The sequence below is a fragment of the Lampetra fluviatilis genome, chromosome 30 (genome assembly GCF_964198595.1).
Source record: "Lampetra fluviatilis chromosome 30, kcLamFluv1.1, whole genome shotgun sequence".
NCBI lineage: Eukaryota > Metazoa > Chordata > Hyperoartia > Petromyzontiformes > Petromyzontidae > Lampetra > Lampetra fluviatilis.
This window is the reverse complement of record NC_136304.1, coordinates 3,946,502-3,974,387: the sequence shown is the minus strand read 5'-3', so window position 1 is coordinate 3,974,387 and position 27,886 is coordinate 3,946,502. Positions and strand designations below refer to the sequence as shown.

Sequence of the window (27,886 nt, the reverse complement as noted above, 5' to 3'; positions counted from 1 at the left end):
GTATCAAGATGATGATAATAATAATGTACGCTTGAACCTTTTCCACAGTACTACAGGCGCCAAATAAATACATCCTGCAGTTTCAAGAACAACGCACACATTTCTGTCAAAACACGTGTGTATGCATGTTTTACTACAAGCCTGTGTGGTTAATGCAGACTCGATGCTTCGCAATAGGTGTCTATTTGGTGTCTGAACAGCTGAACACCTCCTGTGTCTTGACTTAAAGCTCTCGTGACTGCAGGAATTCATATTCTTTGGGTCTTTCGGTAAAGTCACGTAGATAGGTTCAAAGAAAATAACAAAAAAACACGACGACGTTTCGATCGCAACACAAGCGGTCGTCATCATGGAAAAGGGGGGTTAAGCCTCTAAAGGCAAACTGTTTATAAAGGTTTGAAATGGGCGTAGCCCAAGTGTCATCAGCATGGGCGGGACAGCTGATGTTGATGGGAGTGGTGGTACTCGTAGAGGACAACGACGGTGCTGGTGGTGGGTTTACACCAAACACATTCCTGCGGAGGGAGCTGGTAGGGACGTTGGGTTGCTCGGTCAATGGCCAGGGCCAACGGCGGCGTGGTGTATTCCGCAAATATGGCCGACTGTGAGTGCGGGCACAAGCCGGCGTGAGTAGGTTAAACGTTGAGTTTTATAAGGGCACCACGGGGTGACCAGCCCCTCCCCACCCAGCCCCACCCCTCCCACCCCCCACCCTCCCCACCCAGCCCCACCCCTCTCTCCCCACCCAGCCCCTCCCTGCACGACGGACGGACACAATAATCCCCTGTGGGCTGGTGGAACCAGTGGGTTCCTACCAGTATTAAAGGGCTGCCAAGTAATCTTTGCACCTCGCTTTACACACTCACACTGTTGACGGTGGAGGTTGCTGCGAGAGGTGATGGTAGTAGTGGGCAGTGATGCTCACCGCAAGTGCATGTGGTTAATGCAGACATGATTCCTTGCAAAGGGTTTCTGTTTCGTGTTGTCGCATCTTAACACAACTCCTGTTTTACTGCCAGAGAGAGTAAAACCTCTTCTTTGTTTTCATCGAACGGCTGACGATGGTGGCGGCTAGAATCGCAGCCAAAAACTAATTCATGGAATTGGCCAAATGCCCCCCAACGTACCAGACAGATCCTTCGGAAGGCTTGATATTCAGCGGGGCTTCTGTGCAAAAAAGAAATTTGCTATCATTACAGTACCATTTTTTAATTATTTGAAAAAGATCTGAAAACAGATTACCCTTTGCAACGCTACTCACATTAATTCCCCATACGCTCATATTCGCGTAATTTATGTAAATCTGTAATCGCCATCTCCACGATGATTAATGTTGTCAGTTGCGTGGATTATCAGAATTAATTTCTCATCCAATCCACTTTGAGGACACACCCGACTCAGCGCAAATGATCTAAACAACGTGGCGCGAACCCTCGTCCGTCAACGTCACGACTGCTAAAGTGTTCTAGAAGGCACGCAGTCCCTTCTCATTCGTCTCCCGATACAACTCGCACCTGGGAACAAAGTACTATGGGGCCGTCCGTCCATAAATGACGTCACGTGATTTTGGACGATTTTTTACGCCCCCCCTCCCCCCTTTGTCACACGACGTCACAAAAAGTCAGACCCCCCCTCCCCCCTCAAATATGACGTCACAAAGACGTCACGCGATTTTGGACGATTTTTGACCCCCTCCCCTCCCTGGATACACGGCGTCACAAAGTCAGACCCCCCTCAAATATGACGTCACAAAGCTCTGCCCCCCCCCCCCCCAAAAAAAAACATGCTTCAAATCTCTTTAAACTATTGTCATTGTAGTGCGTATTTAATGTGGCGCTGCACTCTGATGTTGTAGGAGAAAACATTGATTAAAAAGTCTATTTAATAAAGTAGAACGTGTTGTCTATATTTATTTAAAGTTGCGCATTTTGATGTGACGTCACATTTCTCCCCCCCACCCCCCCAGGTGCGTGACGTCATTTATGGACGGTCCGATGTTCTCCCTGCATCATTGAATTACTCTGTGAACCGTTTCATTCCTGCTGCTGCCGTGCATGAATCAAAGGAGCGACTGCCACCACATTTCTGTAACTTAATTTTAATTTGTCCGAACAAACTTGTGACTGGAATTTGTATTTATTTAATATTGATTGGACAATGTTTTAATTGATTTATTTTATGCCGCGCGGTTATTTTCCCTCCGATTATATGTGTGGTCACCACATCTCCGCCTCGATATAAGGAACGAAACCGTAAGACTTCTCCACAAATCTGGCTGTCGCCTGATGAAGCTAGTTGTAATTACTGGCGAAACGTCGTACTCGGATTGTAAATGTTGTGGCTTGGCTCTCCAACACACCGCTGTGCTGTACGAGTGACGAATTGGCCACGTTCTGTTTACGTGACAACCCTTACTAGTTGGCTGTGTCGGGTGGTGGCGGGCTTTAACGACACATTTATATATTTATGCGATCTAACCCAAAAAAAAGTCTATTATGGCTGAACAGACTTGTAGGGGCAAGTGCTGTTAGCGAGTAGCACCTATGAAGGCCGGCACCGACACACCAGGGGGTGGGTGTCCAACGCACAGCAGCGTTCGCGAGGCAATTGGACGACACTAATTAAACACAGGGTAAGGCCCAAACGGATTCACAATCACGAAAACTAATTAACAGATCGGTGCTCTTCCTGTAAACAGGCAGTCCATTACAGGATCCAGGACGAACAGCTCGTTAAATTATTTCAACAGAGTTAATTGGCCTTTTAAAACAGTCTGCCTCGGCAGCAGACCAAGCTTTCCCACCTGATGACGGACGCTTGTGTTGCGCCCGAAACGTCGGGATATATTTTATAACTACGTGACTTCACCGAAAGAACCAGAGTATGGATTCCTGCAGTCACGAAAGCTTCTAATCAAGATTAATTGCCCAACTTAGCCAAAAATCACCCGTATAGCCTTTACGGAATGTCGTGTAAAGTGCTGTTAGCGAGTAGCACCTATGAAGGCCGGCACGGCACACGAGGGGGTGGGTCATCAACACCACGCCCAGCTGCCTTTGTCTCCGTAATGGCAATGTTTATATACCGAACCACGTACTCATTTGAGGCCGAGTCCACCTAGGGGAGGCCCAAGACCAGTTCAGATAATTGTCATTGGCGCGTTGGTGGCCTTGTGTGGGAATCAAACTCGGATTTCCGGATTCGTAGCATAGCGCGCCCCCACTCGCATTCATGTTTGTTAACATGAAAGCCAACATTGGTGACATGAACAAAAGCATGTCTGGTGGGAGCCCAGCACTGCTGCCACTGTTCGCTGTGGGTAGGGATCAAACTCGGGTCACCAGGTTCACAGCGCAGTGCGAGTTCCAAGCGGTTAAAGCCACTGCAAATAGGATATAAGTTTCATCTGTTGGCAATTTCTTCCATCGATGTCTTTGGGTGTTGGAAGCCAGGTCTCTCTTGCAAGAGAGCCGTGAAGTCGATGGGTTCTCTCACCTGGTGAGGAAGGCTTGAACACCACCACTCGCCGACCCGCAAAAAAAACATTTTTCACGAGGACATCGCTGCCTTGCCACGTGTTTCTCTGGTAACAGCTGCGCAAAGTACAGCTGTTGTGCAAGTTGCGGCACGTGCATGCGCATGCATAGACCGCATTGATGGTGTGGGGACACCCTGGTGGGGGTAAAATCTAATCGACCGCTTGAACATGGGCCAAGAGGATAACGGTTTCTTTCCACCGTTGACCACTTTTTTTGAGGTCGGTTAAGTGGGCGACGACTGCGTCGACGGACCGAGGCCTGAAATGAAGGACGCCTTCAATTATTTCTGGCGCGTGCCACGCACGCGAATCCTGGACAGTTTTTACTCGCCCCCCCCCCCACCATCGGTCGGCACCGTTAAGCAATACATCCGGGGGAAAACGCGAATTAAAACCAAGACCGTAAATCGTCAACCGCAGATCGAATCGCACGCGACAAAACACACACGCGGCGGGGGGGACCCCCAATGCGGTGGTAGACACGAACATTTATTGGCGACACGCAACGCGGGTACAGGAGCCAGATCTCGTCAGCTAATTTGTCGACGCACACCCCGAAACACCTCTGTGCTGGACGAGCGCGAGAGAGAGCTAACATCAAATCAGAAGCTAGCGGAGTTTCACACGGTGTTTAAAGCCTTAATAAATCTACCGTTCTAAGCCTAGTGGTCACGACTCATGGCACTAACCACAGCGGTGGGGAGGGGGGATACGATCACGACGAGCGAACAACAGAAAAACACGAGCCGCCGGATTTTTACTAATCACACACTGCCGCTTTGATAGCGAAGCTCTTCGGCCGCGTCCCACACCCCCCCCCCCCCGCCAAGCAATCGGTTGCGCATGCTTGGTTGCGTGCAACCGGACCACTAACACGTGGGACATCCGTGCAACCGGTTGCCTGCAGCAGACACTCAAAGCATTCAAATGATCTCCTACGGCAATGTGGAGCTAATTTGACGCATTCCGTCACGACGCGCAATCTGCGGGCTACGGGTCTCTTCTCGGTTGGTCGCGGATTGCCCGGACAACGCGCCGGTCAACGTCGTCGCCGCCGCCGCCGCCGCCGCCGCAACGACTCGCTCAGATTGTGGGCAAAGCAGTTGTGCGGGCGGTCTTTGCCGCGGCGCTTTAAACGACTGTCCGGGTATGGACCCTGCTCTGGCCGATTGCTAAAGTTAAGCGCGATCGTCTTCTGTGTACGTGCTGCAACCGACCTACCTACCCTATACCTACGCTAGAGAGGCATGCAACGTTACCCACACGCGCGCGCACGCACACAAGCTCGACAGCTACAATTCTCATAAGGCAAAACAAAAACACAAACGGGGGGGGGGGGGGGGGAGAAAAAAAGTGTAATCTGGTGAGAAGAGCGTTTTAAATGTGCCACACGCGGAGACTTGCCCGTGCCCTGCCACGGCAAGGGCACAGACGCCACCAAAGGAATCTTTACACACAGACCGACTTCGCCGGCTTTTTAAGTTGCTCACAAAATCCACGGGGAGGAGGACGGGGGGGGGGGGAGTGGGGGGTCTAAATTTGCGCGCACACAAAGAGCCACGCTGCGCTTCTTTCGTGTCAAACGTACGCCACTCTGCTTATTTCGTTTATTGTACTCATTGCCGATTTATTTTATTGACTTTTTTGTTGTTTTAAAAGCTCACTGCTGCACGGTAGAAGACAACTGCGATCTGCTGCGGATGTGCGCTTTTCTTAGTTTCAGCTTTACTCGGGCTTTCGCTTGGCTCCTGGGATCATAGCTTGAACTCTGCAAAAGATGATAGAGAGGGGGAGAGACGCAATCGTGAATTTCACTTGCATCTCATCATCGCATCAAGGACACAAAAGAAGCGGGGTGCAACATTCTGCCGATGACCGACGCATTCGCAAACATGTCAGAATCGCATCAGGATATTGATTTATACTGGAGGAATCCGACAAGCTATAAAGATCTTTTTTCTATTAAAGATGTCCATTAGAGGCGGGTAAGAACGTTACAGCAGCAAACAATACAAAACTACGATAGGAGTGCAAAGTATAGGAAACGGTAAGGAAATAACAAAAAAAACTATTTTTATTTTACCAGGTAAGGGCCCAACTGAGTTATGAGCTTCTTTTTCAGAAGCGACCAGGCCACACAAGACAGCTCAACGAAGTGGCTGATCACGTGCAAATTTGTAGCAAGCGGTTGGCAAACAGCAGTTTGGGTGCCGCGCTACGGAGCCGGAAACGAGCGCTTGGATTCCCGGCCACGGGGGCAACGACACCGCTGGCGAGTGCGGCACCTAGAACCGGTTGCTGCTCCCCGCTCGCCCTTCGCCACAACCCGCGCGGCGAAGTATGGCCAGTGAAAATCCCCACGGGGTGACGAGACATGGGGTGGCCTTCATCCAGCTACGAGCATTAAGGTCGTGTTGAATTGTCATCGTGAGAACGCTACAGTGCACGTCGGGCACCGTATTTAAAGACACGGTAGGTCTATTCACGATGTCCTGAATCCACCATCAATCATCTGCGCCGGCGTGTAACCTTACGCTCGCCCAAGAGCAGACTGCAAATAAACTGCAGCATGTCGGCAACGGGTACGGGCGCGATGCATGCGGCGGCCTGCCCCTCTTAGGATGCAGGGATATTAAGGTATTAACCCTTTCCCGCTCAGAGACATCTGCAGGTTGCAGGGTGGGGGTCCCGTTCACCGCTGAATCTCGGAACGCACGAGCGGCTTATTTAGAGAGGCGTAGCGCCGCTGTTTTCAAAAGACATTGTACTCACCGCAGAGAACTGTAGCGACACGACCGCACTCGAGGATAGCTGGCACAAAACTGTGCCACATGCCCTCCGGCATGCCCTTGAGGGAGCCTTGGTACCGATAGTTATTTTATTGTTTTTTTTTCGAATCGACATTTGCCACGAAGTGGCGGCAACGTCATCACGGCGCTTGTGCCAGGCTTTGCGCACTTTGAGGCCACGCGAGGTGTCGAAGGCTCGCTGGCAGGAGGTCACGGGATAGACCCAGGTGCCATGGGTTGACCGACTGAGATGACTGCCAGCACCTGAGCCAGTATGTGCTGACCACTGTTAAAATTTTTATTTTATTTTACCAGGTAAGGCCCACTGAGCTCTACAGCTCTTTCAAAAGCAACCAGGTGACAAATTAGATTTATAGCAGCCAAATACTCTAAACGCACGTCGGTTCTAAATGTGGAGGGAAAAACAGGGGGAGGACCCAGAGAAAAATCCACGCTACCACTGGGAGACAGACACCGCAAACTCCAAATATACGACAGGCATCAAAGGGTCGGGATCGAACCCACGACCTCCTGTATACCAGGCGAGGTAGTTACCATCTCGCCGCCACGGCAGCACCCACGGGCAGGGATCTACGTGTGGGGTGAGCAGGGCGCGTGCCCGTCGCGATATGGCGAGCGAGCGACTCACTTTTCAACGACCGCGCCGACGTGCTTCCGCACCATCCCCACATGTTGGTCGATCTGAACCTGGGGGGGGGGGGGGGAGCGAGAGGGCGGGTGTGGGGTTGACGACACAAACGGATTAGCGCAGTGGCCACGTAAACCCAATAAAAGACGCAGGCAACGGCAGAAATAAAACACATAAATTAAACTAAACTATTTAAATTTTACCAGGTAAGATCCCACTGATCTGTACGGATCATTTTCAGCCACAAATGATAGGTCAACAAAGCGGCTTATCACGTGGAAATTTATAGCAGCAAAATAATCTGGAGGGAAAAAAAACAGAGGAATAGGACAAAAATCTACGCAACCACGGGGAGAGATACACGCAAACTCCAAATATACAGGCATCAGGGTCGGGATGGAACCCACGACTTCCTGTATACCAGACGAGGTAGTTAACGTCTCGCCACCGTGGCACCCCGACCTCCATTCCAGGTCCTTGCCCCTTGGTCAATCCACTGCTGGATTACGGCCTGAAGCGGGGGGAATCTACCAAATTAAGTGGAAAAACTAATTTTTAATAAACGTTTTTTTTCCCCGTGCAATCATCGATGACTCGGGCAGGTGCGGGCTTAATCACAAGCGGCTGTCTGGAGTCGAACTCAGGATATCTCAGTGCGCAGTCACGCAGCTCGGCGCTCCGACCTCAAAAAGCCACCACAGCCGGTTGGCCAGCCTTCATGATAAAATGTTTTTATCGGTGATGCAATCGGACAAGAGGGCAGAGGCACATCCGTATAGAACGGCTCGGGTTCAAGAATATTAATTCACACGTACCTGGTACTTCTCATAGACCATGGGGACTGTGAACGCGCCGATCAAAGCTGGGAACGCAGAAAAGGCGAAAAAGGACGTTATGAAAAACGCGGCACACTCCTCACATCAACACTGCCTTGTACAGGACATATAAATGCAAATACGAGAGCACGGCAAGGTAAGATGCACGTACTCTCATCCAAGCAACAGATTGAACTTGAGGCTGTTAGTTATTTTTTTGTAGGTTTTCCCCACTCCACGCGGGATCGGACTTCCGCCTTACCGAGGATGACGATGGTCAGGCCGTTGAAGAGGGCACCCACGTAGGTGAGCAGCCACAGCACAACGGCGAACTGGGGAAAACGGAGAACACCCGTCCATCAAAGCACGTACCCCCCACCTCCACCTCCCACCACCCCCCTCCCTCCTCACCCTGCCAAACGCGAATGGCAGCAAACTCAACCTCGGCTTAAACGTTCACAGCAAAATTATTGTTGATATTATGATGCTTGTCATTTACCCAGGAGTCTATAAAGTCGGCAATGGTTGCCTGGTATGCAGGTCGTGGGTTCGATCCAAACCCTGACTGACGCCAGCTGTATATTTGGAGTTTGCATTTCTCCGGGTGCTCCGTTTTTTTTACCCTCGACATTTAAAACCAACGTGCGTTTATAGAGCATTTGACTGCTATGCATTTCCACGTGATGATCGGCCACTTCGTTGAGCTTTCACTTGTGATAGCCAAGGTCGCTTCTGAAAACGAGCTACACAGCTCAGTGGGCCTTACCTGCTAAAATAAAAATAGTTTTGTTTTAGTTTAAACGAGTGGGGGGGGGGGGCGACTTCCACGCCAGGATAAAAAAAATTGGAGCGGCTCAATTGCAAGGCTCGCCACATGCGTGCACGACACCAAAGTGGCAGCCGCCCAGACGCCCAGACGCGCGTGCTGGCACCCTTCCCGCCCCGCCGTCTCACGGGGGGCCCCCAAGTGATTTACGGTGGCCGGGCAACGGGCACACAGCCGCACAGTGCGCGCGTGTTCCCACGTGCTCACCCGGCGCAGTGTGGGGAGCGGTAGCGTAGTGTTGGCGCTACGAAACCGGCGACCCGAGTTCGAATTCCCCCGCTCATGGCCAACATCGGTGACGGTTATCCGATTATCTGGACCGGTCCCTGGGCCTCCCCTCGGTCGACTCGGCCTCAAACGAGTACCCGGTGCAGTGTGTAAACATCGCCACTCGGGAGACAAAGGCGGCCTGGCGCGGGTGCTGGCCACCCACCCCCTCGTGTGCCGTGTCGGCATTCACAGGTGCGACTCGCTAACAGCACTTGCCCCAAAAGTCTGTTCAGGTTACACGGGGGGGGGGGGGGGGGGGGGGGGGGGACTTTGTCTTTGCCGTGCGCAGCACCCGCTGCTAAAAACCCAACACCCGAAACGTTGAAGGGCACCTTTCGTGGACCGAACGCGAAACGTCACGCAAATGCTTGCTCATAAATAATCAGAAAGGCGCGGCTCCCATCATGCCCTGCATGCCACGTGACCACCACGTTTGACCACACGATGCTCTCAGCTCTGTCCAAAGAGGCTCTTAGAGCCAAGATCGATGTCTACATTTTGTTCCCAATTGTTGCTATCGACACGGTGGCCTGGAGCGGGAGAGGGGGGATCGTTCAAAATCGCATCGGCTTTGGGAAGCCTTCATTCAGCAGTGCACTGACCATGGCTGATGCCGACGTTTTATTTGGAACTCTCGCACAACAAAGTGTGGCAATTCGTGTGTGAGAACAGCCCACTGAAGTAGATATGGCAGAGCTACCTCTGGGGGTCCCTTGTAATGACATTTAGTCCACCAAGGTAATGTTTATCCAGCCGACGTTGTCATTCTTGTTGAATCCAACTCGTCTATAGAACCAAGTTGAACATGATGGTCTTTTGGTAACAGCCACTGATGGTCGGGCTGAGACCATCACCTTTCTACGCTTGACAACGCGCTCTGAACCCAGGATCGCGGTTGGTACGACAGCGACCTGGCTACCTCGACGATGATCACCGTGAACGTTGACATTGTTCACGGTGCCATATGACCGCTACCAACGATGATACAGATAGCTTGGGTATAGCGATTTGGTACTGCTAACGATGACGAGGAAAGGCAGAACCGACGACGAATGGGTAAACCGGTTTAGCGGTGCGCTCTCATGCTTCCACGCTATTGCCGGCATCCGGTGTGGCGCTTGGTGGTGCCGGGTGATGCCGGACGGCTCGATGTGACGCTCGCGCCGGGCACCTTGATGGAGTCGACGAGGTCGTGCACCAGGAAGAGGCGGCGCAGGCGGCGCAGCTGGCAGTTGACGTGCGCCAGCGCCGTGTCCACGTACTTCTGGGCCGTCTCGGGGGACATGGCCAGGTCCGCCTCCAGGTACTCCCTGCAGGTGGCAAAGGCGCAGCAGCAATCGCGGTCAACGTCCGCTACCCCCACGCCGCCAAGGCACCGCGATGCGCGCAGAGTCACAAGAGAAAATCGACGGACCCGTCGCGGTTGGTGGGGGGGGGGGGTGGGGAAGTATGGCTGAATAACCCCCACAACCTGCACAGCGTGGGGGAGGCCCTCATCCAGCAGCGGATTGACAAAAGGGTCGTAGAATCTTCTAACTGGCGACGTGCAATCGGTGTACTGTGACGACGTGTGGAACAAAGACAAAGTTCCCCCGTTATAGCCTTCAGACTGTTGGGGGCAAGTGCTGTTGAGCGAGCAGCACCTACGAAGGCCGGCAAGGCACACGAGGGTGCGTGGTTGGCCAGCACCACGCCCGGCCGCCTTTGTCTCCCGAGCGGCGATGCTAACTGTAACAGTGCGTGGCATTCAAAGCGCGCACACACACACTCGCGCGTGTGTGTAAGATTCCTATCGTAGTGCGACTCGGCACTCGCTCTGTAACGTGGAACAGAGGCACCACCCAAAATCACGAGCTCAAAACGAATCGTCGCTCCCTGCATGGTGCGTTTACCAATCGCGAAAGCTCGCGGTGCAAGTTATAGGCCTCCCCCTTAAAAGGAGCACCTGATAAGGTCTACCACTAGGGGACACAAAGCAGCCGGGTGTGGCGATGGCCAAACCACCTCATAGGTGCACCATACTGGACCTAAATAGGGGATCTTTGTCTTTGCGCAGGTGCGTGCCAGTCGTCTCGGTCAGTTAGCCCGTAACACCTGGGTCTGTCCCGCGACCTTCGACCGGCGGAGCCTTCCCGACGCTTCCCGCAGCCTCTTCAAAATGCGCCCAAGCCCGGCACCATCGGGACATCACCGTCAGTTACCGACACCTCCAGATTTTAGCAAGGTTTGCAACGTACGGCGCGAAAGAAGTTCAACATGCACGCATACATCGGCGCACGGCAGCCGTCAACATTGTCATAGTAACCGGGCGTAGGCCACCCCACCCTCCCAATCAACCCACCGCCCTCCCAATCTCACCGGAAGGGATGGCCATCCTCGGTCTTCTGCACGGCCTGCAGCACGGACTTGTAGACGCGGTAGCTGATGGTGACGGAGAGCACGGCCAGGGTGAGGTACGCGAGCACGCTCACCACGCTGAACTGCGTGAGTGACAGCAGCAGCAGGAGGCTCCCACCAAACACGGCTGCCGACGTCTTGATGTCGCGCCAGTAGAGCAGGTCCAGGGCTGTGGGCGGCGTGGTGGAGAGGGAGTTTGACGGGGGGGGGGGGTCAAGAGAAACTGGAATCAGAAAGTTTTTTAACTAAACTACAAGCTACTTTTTCAACGGTTTAACTTAACTTGATTCCTGTTTGTCTGGGTCAAATCTTGTAATCAAAATTCCGCCCACTTCTCGTTGTTCAATCAATACCACATTTTGCACACGTACTCAGGATCTGGCGACAATTTATGCCCGTATTAAAATCGGCATCAATTAATCAATTAATTCGCTATTTTAAAGCAATTTACATTTTTGTATGGACGACTTATTATTTATATATATTTTTGTGTAGGTCAAAAACGCTCTAAACTGTGGAATCGGCTCGCACACGAAGCAGGCGCCGCGTGTCCCAGGCACCATTGACGTACTTCTCGACCGTGAGTTAAACGAATTTGTTAATAAAACCGTTGATTTAAAAAAAAACTTTTTTAAACGAGTTTATTTTTATTTTACCAAGGTGCCACGGGTTGAACGACCGAGATGAAGGCCGCTCCCACCGTTGCCGCCGCCACCGCGGTTGTTATGACTTGGCGGTTACGCGACGGGCCAAGTAACAATAGTCAAATGCACGCAGCGTGCAGTTCACGCGTCGCTAACGTTGGGAAAACTGTTGCGCTTATCCTATACTGGGGGAGGGCTCGCACGCAACGTAACGTGGGGCTGCGTCGCGTTCCGGGGGATCGTGACATCGCCACGTGGATCGTGAAGTCGCCACGTGGATCGAAGGCTCATGAACGGGGGTATGGGGGGCGGGGGGTCAGAGGTCAGAGCGCCGAACTCGCACCGCCGATACTCTTGGTTTGAATCCGGGTTACGGTTGTTGGCGATTAACCGTGGTTCAAGTGTAGCCAGACAATGGTCTCGGCATGCTCACCAATGACCGACGGAGCCATAGACTCCCAGAGGCGTAAGGCTCTTGTTGCGATTATACCGGGTTGTCAAGTGCCGCCAGTTTGCTGGCTCAGTCCGGTCACGTATAGACCGCGGAAACATAACATTTTGGTGTCGGACTAAATTGTAGGTGAAAATTACGGCTCAGAATATATATTTTTAAATACCATGTGAATTTACATTTCTCTGTGGCAGGTCGTGTGGAAAATGACGCAAGCTAACACAGCCCCTATATAAAATCCGCCGTTCCGAACCCCCAACGCACCGCCGATGTGAAAGTGCGGCCGTTAATTACGCTTTGACTTCCGGCGCGAGCCGGCGGGGTGAGCTGGCGGGCGGCCAAACGATCGCCGGCGAGAGTGCGCCCTACACCTTGTTCAGCGTGCATTATTAATGTCTCGGCTTTCTCGACACGGCGGAAGGGAAAAACAAAAAATCCCAAGCCGCAACAACTAAATGGGCCGCGGCTCGCAAATCGCCACCGTCCCGTCGCATTGACGGGCTCGCACGCTTTGGAAGATCCGTCACCACGCGCCGGCCCAATCTCGTTGAAGATTCGTGCCATGATGGCGCAGCCTCGCGCCCGAGAGACGCGCGCTCGCGAGACGCGCGCTCGCACGGAGACCCCCGGCGGGAAGGGTTTGTGCTTGACGAGGTTTTCTCGCGTGGCCATGGCCGCCGCCACTCTCTTAGCGAACCCGTTATCTCTCTCCGCCCTCGTTCTCCCTCGACTGGCTCTGTCCGTTTGGCGGACAGCCCCACGCTGCTCCGGTGCGAGCGAGCGATGGTCGCGAGCCGCGCGTCCCTCCTTCCCCAGGCACGCCGGCGGGCTTTCAGGCGCCGCTGGAGCCGCATCCCATGCACGCCGCAGGCGCTTCGCGCGTGGATGCACGCTGAACTTCTCGCATTGCGCGCAGCCAACCGTGCTTAATCAGAGGTGCCGTCCGCACCTTTGCGCCGACGTTGCCCTCAAGCTGGGACGTCCAGAGGTGTGGGAGAGGGGGGGGAAATGACCCTGGGCGGCGTACAACACGTGGTGGCATTATGCCCCAGGCCTTCAGCTCTGGGCCCCTCCGGGAAATTCTGGGCAGCACTGCCCTCGTGACAGCTAAAACTATAAACTAAAATCTATTTTTATTTTACTAGGTTGAGGGCCCACTGAGCTATGTAGCTTATTTTTCAGAAGCAACCTGGCCACAAATGATAGCTCAACGAAGTGGCTTATCTTTTAGAAATTTACGACAGCCAAATACTCTAAACGCATGTTTATAAATGTGGAGGGAAAAACCGGAGGACCCGGAGAAAGATCCACGTGACCAAGGGGAGAGAGGCATGCAAACTGCAAATATACAGGATCGAACCCACAACCTCCCGTATACCAGGCTAAAAGCTAACATCGCTCCACCGCAGCACCAACGAATCCTCGGCTCTTCTAGAGAACGACTCTCCACCCTTCCTGGCAATCGTGGCCATCCATTCGCGCTGGGACGTCGCCGACGACGACACGTCCGGCCCGTCTATCGGCCGGGAGGCGGTGTGACAACGGCCGGCTACAGCACTCGGCACGTCCACCCACAGCTCATCGACGTGCCCACGTGCGCCCACGTGCGCGCGACGCAGGTCGGTTGGGGGGGCACAGGTCGCAAACGATCGTACGGGCCTCTCTTCTCTGGACAACGGCATGACGCGGGCAACGGATGGCGTCACCGCCGCAAATTAGCGCCAAGGGTGCGGTCGTTGGCTCACAAATAACAAAAATATATAAACGTGTTTGTTTACTTTCTCACCGCGCCACCACCGCCGCCACATTCGCTTTAATTGTTCCAATTTGCCAGTGGGGGGGGGGAGGGGGGGGGGATGTCGCCGCACCCCACGGGGGATCTGGATACCAAGCCGGACGAAGCTACCACACGGCCCGGGGGTGGAGAGTTGTGGAGTGGGGGCTGTGGCCATCTCGTGAACATTTAAGTAACACCCCAATATCTGCATTGACGTGTGAAGGGGTTGCTGTCGGCAGATCCTCCCATCCGCAAAAGAGCCTTGCTTCTCAGTTGCACGCGGGTCAACGCTCACGATGGGATTTTGGTCGCCACATCTGCGCGACCCTTCGTATCAGGACGAATCGTTTGCACTTCTGGGAGACCACTTCCGGACGACTCGTTATCGGTGAATGAGCGTGGGCTCACAGGATGATGAATATTCCCACCACTATTCGGGCGACTCCTCGTATCCACAGAAAGCTGTGAAATGGCGGAATTCGGATAAGTCATTACCAACGATCGACTAGGGGCCAGCCAATAGGTGTAGCGGATAAAGGGGCTGCGGATAGGAGGGCGCTTGCCAACAGCGTGGCTCTAAGAAAACCTTGTTAAGCGAGTGCAACTCATTAGGAACACATTTCTTCTCGCGGAAGGCATTACACAACGGCTCTTATGTCCACGGCCAAGTCCAATGGCTGAAGGCCAGCCTCGGGGGGGGAGGGGAAAGCTGTTTCTATGTCGTGTGTTGAACTTCTTTCGCACCGTACGTAGCCAACCGTGCTCATCGGAGGTGGGTGCGGGGAGGGGCGACGCAACTGAAGACAAAAAGCTAAAGCTGAACGGATAGGGAGCACGCACGACAGCGTCCATGGCAATGTTCTTCTGAAAGGCACCACACTTAGCTGTTGGTGAGGTGGCACGGCGACTTAAAGGGCGTCTGCATCTCCATTAGGCTGATTCGTGAAATTTTTTTACGAGTACTATTTAACCAGCTCAGGCCTACTGAGCTCAACGAGAATTGGCTTATCATGCGGAAATTTATAGCAGCCAAATAATCTAAACGCGTGTTGATTCTAAACGTGGAAGGGAAGTTTCAAATTAAACTATTTATATTTTACCAGGTAAGGTCCAACGAGCTATATAGGTCTCTATCAGAAGCGTCCAGGTCACAAAGGTTAGCTCCACGAAGTTGGCTTAACGCATGGAAATGTTTAGCAGCCAAATACTCGATTCTAAATGTGGAGGGGGAAAAACCGGAGGACCTGGGAGAAAAATCCACACGACCACAGGGAGAACAAGCAAACTCTACAGGCGTGCATCAGGGTCGGGATTGAACCCACGACCCCTCCTGCGTACCAGGCGACGGAAATAACATCTCGCCACGCTGAATTAATAAATAGCTGACGTAACCCTTCCCGCGAGAACCCGTGCATCTGGAGTGTGCCATGAAAGCATCAATTGGTCCCAACGGGCAAGCCGCGTTCCATCGTTGCGAGCAGCGGCGGGCGCGGTGAAACGAAGATGCCGTTTCGTTCACCGGGATATCGTTCCGTGGCCGTGAGCCAGCGAGGTGAGAAAGCCTACTTGACGTGCGCTGCGGAGACGATGCAGTGCGTGCGTGTGTGCGGCGCGCAACCGCCGCTGCCGACTTCCAAGCGCAAGCGGGTTCACGCTCGGCGCGACTTTAAACTTGGAAACGCCAATTTGACTGCCGATGGCAAACACGCAACACAAACGCGGAGTCGCAAATCGACCCATCGATCGGGCTGAATGGGGGGTGGGTAGATGGGCCGTGCGAGTGAACTCCAGAGACCCAGTGAAGGTCTTTCCAAACAGCCAGTGCGTGCGGGTGTGGTTACCGACGGTGAAGTGGCCCGAACAGCAAACGGGCGGATTAGATAATTTTTCCCCCCCACCGCGATTCGGGCGAGCGGTATTTCGGCGTTGGGAGGTCTGATCGCATTCCTCCAGAGTCGTAAATCGGTCATGCGCTCGAGGCGTTCCCGCACAGCCGAGTCGCCACTTAAGGCCACTAAAGCCTCCCTCCTTGTGCGAACACCACGTATTTTTTTAAAGTTTTTTTTCTCCCTCTCTCGGTCGGGGTCAAAATTTCAGCTGCTAAAAATAGTGGCTCAGCAGCAGCAGGGCGAGAAACTCGCAACCAGATCACTTTGAATCGTCGTATAAAAAAATCAGCAACCGGAAGGTTGCGAGTTTCTAATCCTGCTTTCGGGGACTCAGCCCATCATTCCTCCGAGGGTTCATAAAATGAGTACCACTTTGTGGGGAAGTCAACGGTGGTGGTTGTTCTTTGGAGAGACTTGCCACCGCTCCCCCACGTACAAGTCAAATTTCCAAACCTGGCTCAGGGCTGTACATAGGATACAAGCAAACGCCTCAACGCTATCACTTGAGCAGCAGATCACTTTGAATCATCACGATCGTCATCACCGTCATCATCACAAAAGCGATTGCACGTCAGCTGTCACTCAAGAAATTCACGTGGAATTTTTGAGTTTCTCTGGGAATCGATTTGGGGGACTCCAAAATCACGTTCGATCGCTTGAACAGGCTAACAATCATGACTGACGTCTACAAGCCTTGATCGTCAGTGCCTAATATGCTACGACGGTGGAATGGACTAAGCAAAGCGAACACAAATGTGCACTGGGCATGGTTGTAATTATAATTATTTGTAGTTAGTTTGTTGTCCTTCCCCGCACCTCCGATTAGCACGGTTGGCTACGAGCGGTGCGAAAGAAGCTCAACCGTACATACATTATTACGATTATCTACACGACACTTTGCGGTTCCATTATAAGCATGAGAACACGAAACAACAATTGGGAAAGGAAAGCATCAGAAACAATTTGAATTGGCAAGGCGACAAAGAGCGCAGTCAGAGATTTACGAACACGTTCGAAAGAGAAAGAAACCACGGTAGGAGCGGAGATTGTGCTCGACCGAACAGTGCACATTGGTGAGAGACGCGAGCTAATCAGGATTACAGCGAGTCGTTAATATCAAGGATGAGGTGAGGATTGGATTAGTGTGATCATCACCGAGCCACCCCTCCCACCGACAGTGAACAGATTCAACGTGGGGGGGGGAATTAACCCGTGCTCAGATCTCTTGGGGGTGTTTTTTTTTTCTAAAGAAGATCGTTGACGACGTTACCTTGCGGTTTGAGCCACTGCGCTAGGCAGGCATAACCTGCAGATTGGAGAAAACACACACACAATGCCGTAAAAAAATATACATCGCACTGCGCCCACAGCCACGCCGACGACGACAGACGATCGAATGGATCAATCCATCACAGAGGGGGGGCGTCGCGGATCGAAACGGCGGGGAAAGGCCTGCTGCTCGCTCGGACACACGCACGCGGACGGGCTTTGAACGGCGACGTCAAAACCGGAGCATTCAGAGGACCATCCAAAAACGCGCGCTGTCAATCAGACTCCTCACTCCAACCCCCTCCCCCCCCGACCCGGCGTAAACGAGACCACATCAAGGGCGAGTCTACCATCCCGTCGTTGGCTCCCAATTGGAACGCCAGACAAAATGTTGATGTTGGCACTCACCACCCACCGTCTTTCAAGGTCTTCAATAGACTCGCGCCCCTGCCTAACCTCACTCATCGCACTCTGCCCCCCCCTCCGGGCACCCCCTCATCCAACAAGATTGACTGGTGCCGAAGGCACGGGTCAATCTTTGCTCGGCAAGAGGTCGCTCTGCTGCTCCGCAAGTTGAGCTCTCTCCCACCAACCACCTGTGCTTGACCCTCCCCCCTCCTCTCCAAACTTCCTATGCTCGACCTATGCCTGTCTCTTCTCAAAAACAATACATATTGCACAAATACGTCTCATTTTTTCTCGCGATGTGCATCCCAAGTGTCTTTTTGCGCAGCATGCACTGCAATTGTAATGGCACCGGCGAGTGAGAGCTACGAGAATGTGCTGTACACAACGTATTGCAGCAACATCATACAAAGACGAGACAAAAAGATCCCCCGTGTAGCCTTTAACAGATTGTTGGGGCAAGTGCTGTTAGAGCGAGCACCTATGAAGGCCATATGCACGCACACACACACACAGGCTTCCTTGTTTAAAAAAGCAAAAACTATAAAACCCAGCGAAGCGTGTCCAACTATTATTCTAACCTTGCACCCATGCAAGGACAATTAGGCCGCCAATCAATGGGGAAACGAACCCCGTCAGCAGACCAAAATAGTCGGCCCGTTTGCGTCCAACAAATTTGCCTCCAGGTATCGGCGCCTGCCAGCCCGCCAGCCAGCCCGGCCTTGCCAAAAACGTCACATCGATCGTCACACAACGAACGGCACCTCAGGTGGTTGGGCACGGGGTGCGGTCGGGTGATTACAGTGCACTGTACAAAGCTCTCTTCCCACATTGCCACGTGCATGCCGGCTGCCGGGAGGTGGTGGGGGGGGGAAAGCAAAGCAAGCAGCCACGCGAGATAAAAATCTTGCGTCATTTTTACATCGCGTTATAAAATCCCGGCGGCATGCAGGGAGCACGAGAGCTCCTGTCTCATCCAAACGACGCTCTAAGGAGGTAACAAAATATATTAGGACAGCCCTGTGATAACGAGGGGCACAGCGTCACAAGATCGGCAACGTCACAGTCAAGAACGACAAGACCATTAAAATAATAATAAACGTTCAGTGTCATTTTGAAAAGAGGGCTCATTTATGGAACGAGTCGGGATGGTTTGAGCGCATAAATCAAAGTGTATGCACCATCACCACACTAGCGTGGACGGAAAGTCAGTTTGTCCGAGCACTTCAGACCCCGTGGTAGATTACGAGCATTCCTCCTTTATCAGTGCCAGTCATGGTACAGGTACTGGCACAATAAACTACGGGCATAAACACAATAAACTTTCTGACGCCCCCCCCCCCCCCGTTACGGCCACCCGTGGTGACCAGCATGGTGAAGAAGGGTACGGTCAACCAGCCCCCATGGGCAAAACGGCATGGGGGAGGCCTTCATCCAGCAGCGCATTGACAAGAGGTCTTATAAAATTCTCACTCATCTAGCAGGTGGACAACTCATTTATATCTCAATTACACTTCACAATTTTGCCAACATGCCATGCCCAAGTGAGATATACCAGTTTATGATTTATACCCATAATGCCATCGCATTTTTCATCATAATAATCGTCACCAGCCTTGGTCAATCCACTCCGGGATGTAGGCTTTCCCAAGCCTCTCTAGCACCTCCCACAGTGCGTCGATGCGATTATCCACCAAAGTTATGGACGCGAGTCGTATCATCGCTCCATCTCCTACGAGGTCGTTGCCCAGGGGATCTTTGAGTGCCCGAAATGCACATCGTGGAGAAACAACAAAATAAAGAGGAAACGCCCAGCGGCATTCATTGCTGAACAAACCGAAGGCGCGGGAGCGTTAAATGTGCTTAGCCTAGCCGGCGCGGGAGCAAAGTTCCTCTTGAACAAGTGTGCACACGCTGCCGAGGTCTCCTCCACAATCTGATCGTCCGCCTGTGAAAAAAACAAAACGAATGTGGCGACTGTAGAGAAGTGGCCATGTGTGTGGGGGTTCAGGGGTCATTGACGCCAAATCAGCACCGCCAGCGGTCTGTGGGTTAGCAGCCGGGTTTCGGCCGCCGTCGATTAATCCAGACTCTGAAGCGTAGAGTCGGTGGCGCCCCAGCCCAGTGGACCAACTGCACAAAACACGCGCACACATTGTCATTACATTTGGTTGAGAGCTTAACTTGGCTAAATCCCAGCGCTGCTAATGAATTATTGATTTGACCGCCGCACAACCATCAGCCCCGTCTGGGCCAGGGTGCGTGGGAACGTTGCAGCAGCAGCAGCACCCCGCTAAAGTGGATAAAAAAAAAACATCACTTTTGAAGGATCTTGGAAGTAGTTCTACGAGGGCTCCCTCTGCGGGCCTTCTCGAACATGGCGGGGCAAAACCGTTCGGGAGTTCGGAACGCACATCTGGTTGTGTCACGTGATGTGACGGCGATAGCGCAGCGAGAATAAAACTTGGGCGAAGGTGAAAAAACTAAACAATTTACGAAGGAAAAAAAAATCAAGACTTTACAGGATTGGGGCAGAAGTCCTTTTTGGCTACTGCTGCACAACGGCTGCCAGTTAGGTTCAGTTATCGCAAGCACATGTACACGCATCAAATCATCGGGCAAAGGTCGTGCCACTCACTGGCATGTATCCGACGACAACGGTGGCGTCGCTCAGCTACACCAAGCGTCGCTCTGCGCGGCACGGTGCTGTTGACACCGTTTCAGACATGGGAAGGGAGTGGGGGAGGGCAATACACAGGGTGATACATTTATAGATAACCCACTGGGCATCTTAAAAGACTCGGCCCACTTACTTGCCGTTTTCTCAAATGCCGATGGAAACTCTGGCCAAGCTACGGATCTGTATCTCACAGAGAGGAAACGTATTTAATAAGTGAATTGAGATTTGTAGGGGGGGGGGGGGGAGATGTAGAGGGCAGTAAAAATAAAAGTTCGATTTTTCTATCGGAATTTCTCAATACTATTTGTAGGGGGTATCTATAAATGGATCGCCCTGTACGATGTGAGCCGTCTCGTCGCCGACGGCCGTTAAGAGCAGCGCCTTTGTGTGGCAGCGGAGCAGGACGACGTGTGACCACGAGTGCCAGCGGAACAATCAGTGCACTTCAGCCTGACGCAGACCACGAGGTGGCATCACGTGACCTGCGGATAGTACGATCGCAATATAGTCGAGGGAAAAAAAAATGTCATTAAATGTATAATTATACGTGTGTATGTGCGCGAGTGTTGCATAAATACGGGAGACAGAAAACATAATTGGACACTTAACGGTAATAGCGTTGATGTTTTGGCTGCCTGGACTCGTTCACGGAACATAACACAAACATGAAATAACAAAGACAAAAATTCCCCAGAGGACTATTCATGGACCGTTGAAGGGAAAATGCTGTTAAGCGAGCACGTGTTAAGGCTGGCGCAGTTCACGAAGAGGGCCGTGGGGCCAGCACCACGCCCGGCCGCCATCATCTCCCAAGAGCCGATATTATACTCGCCCCCCACCAGGCTGCGTCAGTCTTCGAGGAGGAGGGCCCAAAACACTGCTGCGGGCGATCACTCTCCACTGCCATTGGGCGTGGTCAGGAACGGAACTTGGGATCGTCGCTTTCGCAGTGTCGAGCGAGAACCACTGCACCTTACGAAGTCCACCCAAAAGTGCCGGGGGCCTTGATAGGCGCTCACTAACAGCATTTGCCCCAACAGTCGGTGTACAATGCTTAAAAAAACCCTCTTTCTCTCCCTCCCGTGCAATCTATCTACACGGATTGTGTAGACGCAAGACTTTTGAGGCGGCCTTTGAAGGCTGGCAAAGTGAATTTTAACCCTTGGCACGGCCAGGACCCCACTCCAGCCACCATTCTCATCCCAGTGCCGGTGTACTTATGCAACATGTTCATTTTTTACTAAAAAAAATCTGTGACTTGCTAAGATTTTCTCCACAGTGCAGTCACGGAGGCCCAGGACGGCACGCGTAATGTTAAAGACGTTGCACTGTGCACCTACGCTCGCACGCGCTTGCGTGCCGAGTTAATTCCCGCCCCGATGCGGAGAGCTGCCAGCCGCTGCGGCCGACGGAATGGCGTTTAAATGCCGACTCGGCACTTTCGCGCGAGAGAGCCTGCAATGTTGGCAAGGCCACGATACTGCACCATGCGGCACTGGGGGGGGCGGGAAGGGGAACATCGTTTGTTGAACAGTCTCAAGGAAGTGCCATCGATTCGTGCGGATAAAACGCAAACTCATCCCACTAAAATCGGTCAAATAGAAAGAAGGGCAATGCGATTTGTGTTCACGTGATGTCAAAATAACCCCTTAGTATCTCCCTGCTGTGAACAGGGCCTTTTGCCAGAAACCACGTCTATTTATTCCTTTCCTCTTCAGGGCGCTGTTAGTGAAGAATGCGTTCAGTTCTTGGTTGTGTGTGCTTTGCGCACCCCACTGTCCCTGCCAACGCAGAATTATGAATTCTGGTACGCAGTGTCGTGTCCTACAAGCTGCCCAAAAAAAATGTTTTGCGACTCGGACAGGGGAAAAATACGTGAAGACGACTGGCGGGTCTTGAGATGCCAGTTTTAGCATGGAATGGAGGAAACTAGACAAATTAGGCGGCTGTGGTGCAGGTTAAGGAGGCGAAGTCGCATTATAATAATCCTAAACAAGGGGCAAATGTGGATTGGTGGGGAAGGGTGGGGGGATATTTCTCAGAGGTGAAAGCTTGGCGAAGGAAGGTCTGGAGGAAGGCTGCTGGGAAAGAGAACAAAAAGGCAGATGAATGGTGCTACTTGACGACTTGAAGGAAGGGAAGGGCGTGGTGGCGGTGGTGGGTGCAGGGACGGGAAGAAGAAAGCTCAAGATCGGACAGGATGGAGGGCGTGGAAAAAATGTATTTTTACAGAGCAAATATAGGGGACAGCCAGAAAGCATGGGCAGAGGAAAGAAAGAAAAAGGGGGGAAACTGGACTTGAATCGAGGCACAAGAAGCCATCAGCACCAACTGCTGGGGGGAGGGGGGGTGGATCGGGGTGTTTTAGATCATGGGGGAAGCAAAGGTGACAGAGCAGCCTCCCAATGAGTGAAAGTTGACTGGTGGTGGGGGGGGCTTTGACAGAAAGCCTTGGGTTGGTTGGGCAAGGGTGTGGAGGAGAGTCGAGTGAGATGAAAGGGGAGAGATAGGAGAGTGCGTGGAGGCGAGTACAGTGAGATTAGAGAGATGTCGGCAGAAGCGAGTCCATAAAGGCCCTTCGTGGACGGCGGGTACAACCTGAAGATTGATCCGGGATAGGAGTGGGACACGTGGAAGGACGAGCATACTGGGTCTTGTGGACGGGTGTGGGGTGATACGCCTGGCTGCGGAATTATGGTGCAACTGCTCACTCGTTGTACAAAGTCTGGAAGAATGTACTCGCTCGCGCGTGGAAGAGGGGTAATGATTCACTCCGCTGGTGATTCACCGAATTATCGCAAATTCCCTTTTTTACAAGTGGGGAATCTAGAAATCTATACTCTTAGTTCTTTCGGTAAAGTCGCGTAGGTAAAAAATGAAATAAAATTTTTTTTTAATTAATAAAGATAAAACAATAAAATCACGACGTTTCGGAGGCAACACAAGTCTCCGTCATCAGGTGGGACCGTCACAGCCAGATTTCATTTTTTACCTACGCGACTTTACCAAAAGAACTAAGAGTATGAATCCTTGCAGTCACGAAAGCTTCAAATCTAGAATCTAGAAAACTCTTGCGGCTGCAGGGTTCAAACGAACGCATGGCAATACAACGTATAATATATAATAATTATGGATAATAATTACATTATTATCCGTTGTGCAATACACCAAAATCCACTGCCGGATGTTGGCGTGCAGGCACTGTGCTGAGGGTGACGGGGAAAGCTGGAGCATACTTCCTCACGCTGGTCCGTGTGGTTTGTGTGACAAAGGTCAAAGGTACGGAGGGGAGGGGCAGGGAACATACAAGTAGAGTACAACAATGGAGTTCACCGCACCGCCTAAAACGTGAACACCCCCGCAAGCACCATCTACAACCTGCACAGTGGTCTTTTGTAAGAGAGATCTGGTATTAAAGAGGTACAGCAAACCAGCTTACACGTGCTTAAATCTTCACCTCACAGAGAGATCCAGACTTACTGTAACACACAACTGCCTAGACGCACAGACTTACAATGTGACCCAGATGTACTTGCATAAAGAAGTCACAGACTTACACGAAGACCAATAAGCCTAGACACGCACAGACCTTAACACAGTTGTATACGCTGCAGCGTATAGAACAGTGGTTCTTAACCTTTAATCCGGCCTTGCACCTGCTTTGGTTATCAATTGTAAAAAAAAAAATCTGTTAATAAATGCAAAGGGTTTGATGAAACAAGGTAGTTGTACTTACGCGCCCGTGCTTAATTTGTGTTCGATGATTTACCTTCTAAACAAAATCAGGCCATGTCTCGCATCCCCAGAAAGGGCATCTCGCACCCCTAGGGTATGCGTGCACCCCCAGGTGAAAAAGAACCATTGCCATAGAATGACCGCACACACACAGAACCCGCCCCCCAGACTTAGAGAACTATAGGCATGGATTGGGAAACAAACGATGGGATACATAACCTTACATGGAGAAACGTAGGCCTACTACTACACACTAACACAAAGAAAATTTACACATTGATGCGCTGCATGTACGATTAGTTAAGTGCATTCAAACCAAAATAATATTTTATCAAATGGAGACCTTGGGGAAATACAGGGTGGGCCTATACAGTCAGGACATATGGTAATTATATTTATTATAACTAATCATATGGTTATTTAGTTAATTTTACGAAATATTTAAACCGCCTCCCATTAACATGAATGCATGCACGAATCTCCCCTTTTAAAATGTAGGACTGATTTTTTTTAAGATTACAGTGTAATATTCGAACATTCATCATTTGCGTCAATTAATTCAGTGTTTTTTGGTCGAGTTTGTAAATATCCGGATTTCAGTTGATCCCCGCGTGGAAGAAAAAGACAGATTAATACTGATAATTAATAAACAAAAGTATAACTTAAAGATTAGACAACTACAATAGCAGCTCTGGGTCTACCACACGTGGTCACCACCCATCATGGAGGCCAGGGTGGAAAGGGGGGCACACAAGGGGATACATAAGGGGGGGCTACCCGACTTAAGGGGATAAGACGCGAAAAATAAGGAATCTCATTGGGGATACGAGGTCCCAAGGGGGTAAAAAGAGAGGTGGGCTCTGTGCGCGGTATGGTAAAGCGGACCGCGTGGGGGACACCGCATGGCTCCACTGCTGCATTGCATCCCAACGGGATGACTTACGTGGTTGGCAAGCCAGCAGCAGACGGATCGTGGCTTACGAGGAATTAAGGGGATGAGGGGCCACGGTTAATTGGTTACAATGGACCCCCCCCCGATGGAATTTTAAAAGGTGTCAGGAGGGCGGCTAAGAAACATACACAAGTGGGGTTTCGTGGGATTGTGAATTCCAAAGGGGGGGGGGGGATCTTTAGGGGTTGGCAATGTGTTACGGATAATGAACCTTGTCTTTAAGGGATGACAAGGCATCGGCCTAACGCGTACAGCAACAGCGGGGTTGGTGGGCCAGGTTGGGATCGCATCGTGCCACCGCGCGATGAAACAGGGAGCGGTGCAGCAAGAGGGTGAAGGAAGAAGGGCAACCCTGCCCTTCTCTCGAGACTCCCCGTTACCTGCGTGAGCAGCGGAGCAGGAGGAAGAGGAGCAGGCGGGGATGACTCGGGTGGAGTCGGGGAGCGGGGCTCCGTGTCCGCCATGCTTGGCTGGCGGCGGCGTTGGCGTCGTCGTCGCTGCTGCTGCTGCTGCTCCGTCTGCCATTGCTCCTGGGCGAGAGGTCGAGACGTCGACGCCGCCGTCGTCGTGTTCGAGCAGAGACTTCGACTCGTCGCTCATGGTGAGCCGGACGTCGGTGCCCGGGAGTGAAAGTTAGTCGAGGGAGGTTGGAACGAAACGGAAATGAGGCTCCTCTACAACAGCAGCAGCGGCGGCGGCGGCGGCGAAGAAAATGGAAACGGACGAAAGCTGCGGCCACCGAAATGGAGAATTGTTGTTGTCGATGTTAATGGTCGAAAGGGATCGCACGGACGACAAAGGCGGGAATGCGACGTCGATGGTGGTTGGCGATGATGTGATGGTGGTGGTGGTTCACGAGGGAGATACAAAGGCGAGTGAGAGAGAGGGAGGGGAGTGTGAAGAGAGATGCGCCGCGCCCCGCAGGAAATGAAATCGGCTCGGGAGAGGAAAAAAAATGTCGCAAGCGGACGTGACGTCACAGGCCAACATCCCCCCCCCCCGGCGAGCTGCGTCATCGGTGTCGTCATCGTCATGCTCGATCCGCTGCTCGATCCACTGCTGGATGGGGCCGATCCGCATGCGTCATCCACCGCATCGGTGTCCTCATCGTCAGCCGTGGTTAATCCACTGCTGGATGAAGGCTTCCTGTAGCTGCCACGACCTCTTCACGTTTCCGCATTGCAGTATAATATTAAACACAGAGATAATATAACACAGAGATAATATATAACATAGAGATAATGTAAAACACAGATAATGTAAAACACTGAATAAGTACGTTTACTTATAGATTTGAAGTTTTCGTGACTGCAAGGATTCTTACTCTGGTTTTTTCGGTAAAGTCACGTCGGTAATTTTTTTTTTTATAAAAACAACTCAATTAAATCACGACGTTTCGGGCGCAACACAAGCGTCCTTCTTCAGGTGGGGTTGTGATTTCGCTACGTTGTCCCCACCTGAAGAAGGAAGCTTGTATTGCGCCCGAAACGTCGTGATTTAATTTAGTTTTCATTTATTTTAATTTTTTACCTACGTGACTTTACCGAAAAAACCAAAGAGTAAGTACGTGTACTCTGTTATGGCCGTCGCGTAGAATTCACGACGGCGTAGAATCATTCATGTAATGCAAAATAAGTGTTTAATTTAAAATGTCCAAGCGGTCATCCTATTAGCATTGGTGCGGGCGTGAATTATTCTTCGAAAATATTTACAGGCGTAATCTTTGGACGTTCGTCAATTAATAAATAAACTGAACTGAATTATATTTCGTCTCAAATCATCAGCGAAAAAACACAATTGTAAATGCATTCCATTGACCCGTTCAGTGTTGGTTCAAGCAAGCCTGCCTACTGGCGTGACACTGAAAGTATTACGACATCCATTGTGCTCTACAGTACTGTACTTCTATGCTCCCTCGTTCTAATGCTCCTCGCCTCTCCGTAAAGTCACACACTGCAGGTGTAACAACAGTAATACATTCTAGAGTTGAAGTTTTCGTGAATGCAAGGATCCATACTCTTTGGTTCTTTCGGTAAAGTCACGTAGATGACAAATAAAATGAAAATAACTAAATTCATTTCATTTTATTATTTTTATTTTTCATCTACGTGACTTTGCCGAAAGATATTCTTAGGTTTTTTCGGTAAAGTCACGTAGGTAAAACATCAAAATTAATGAAAATAAAATAAAAACAAAAACAAAAATCACGACGTTTCGGAGGCAACACAAGTCTCCGTCATCAGGTGGGACCGACTTGTGTTGCCTCCGAAACGTCGTGATTTTTGTTTTTATTTTATTTTCATTAATTTTGATGTTTTACCTACGTGACTTTACCGAAAAAACCTAAGAATATGATTCCTTGCAGTCACGAAAGCTTCAAATCTAGAATTTGCCGAAAGAACCAAACAGTAATGCACACTTTGCGTGTTTATATTTAAAGTTGCGCATTTTGATGTGACGTCACATTTCTCAAACCCCCCCCCTCGTCACACATCGTCACAAATGTCTGACCCCCCCCCCCCAGGTGCGTGACGTCATTTATGGACGGCCCCTAACGACGCACCTTACGACCTATGCAGGTCAGATTTAAATGAAAAAAACCCCACCAAAATCGAAAATGTCAACCGTGCTGATGGTAACACTGTAACGTAATTTTTGTTCCTGGGTAGTGTTATTTCCTAATTGCTTATACCTCAAAAGTACAGAAAATGGCTACTATTCCCCACAAACTTTGCTTTTGTGACCAGGACACTGATATTTTGAAATGTACTTATTTTCAATGAGAAAACGCGGTGAGCAT

The 27,886-nt window shown here is 51.4% G+C and overlaps 1 protein-coding gene across 2 annotated transcripts; it reads right to left on the bottom strand.

Annotated features, from left to right (window-relative positions):
* Positions 1–4,008: 4,008 nt before the first annotated feature.
* Positions 4,009–26,050, bottom strand: LOC144943141 (reticulon-1-A-like). Of its 2 annotated transcripts, XM_078870351.1 has the most exons (8): positions 25,467–26,050; positions 17,316–17,351; positions 11,246–11,453; positions 10,059–10,197; positions 8,054–8,123; positions 7,792–7,838; positions 6,977–7,035; positions 4,009–5,306 (listed from the first exon to the last, which is right to left on the bottom strand). In XM_078870351.1, exons 1-8 carry the CDS (start codon positions 25,684–25,686, stop codon positions 5,264–5,266), a joined length of 822 nt encoding a protein of 273 aa, XP_078726477.1. In that variant the 5' UTR covers positions 25,687–26,050; the 3' UTR covers positions 4,009–5,263. The 2 variants fall into 2 exon arrangements, with proteins under 2 accessions (XP_078726477.1, XP_078726479.1); XM_078870353.1 differs by lacking the exon at positions 17,316–17,351 and having other exon boundaries at positions 25,467–26,048.
* Positions 26,051–27,886: the final 1,836 nt, after the last annotated feature.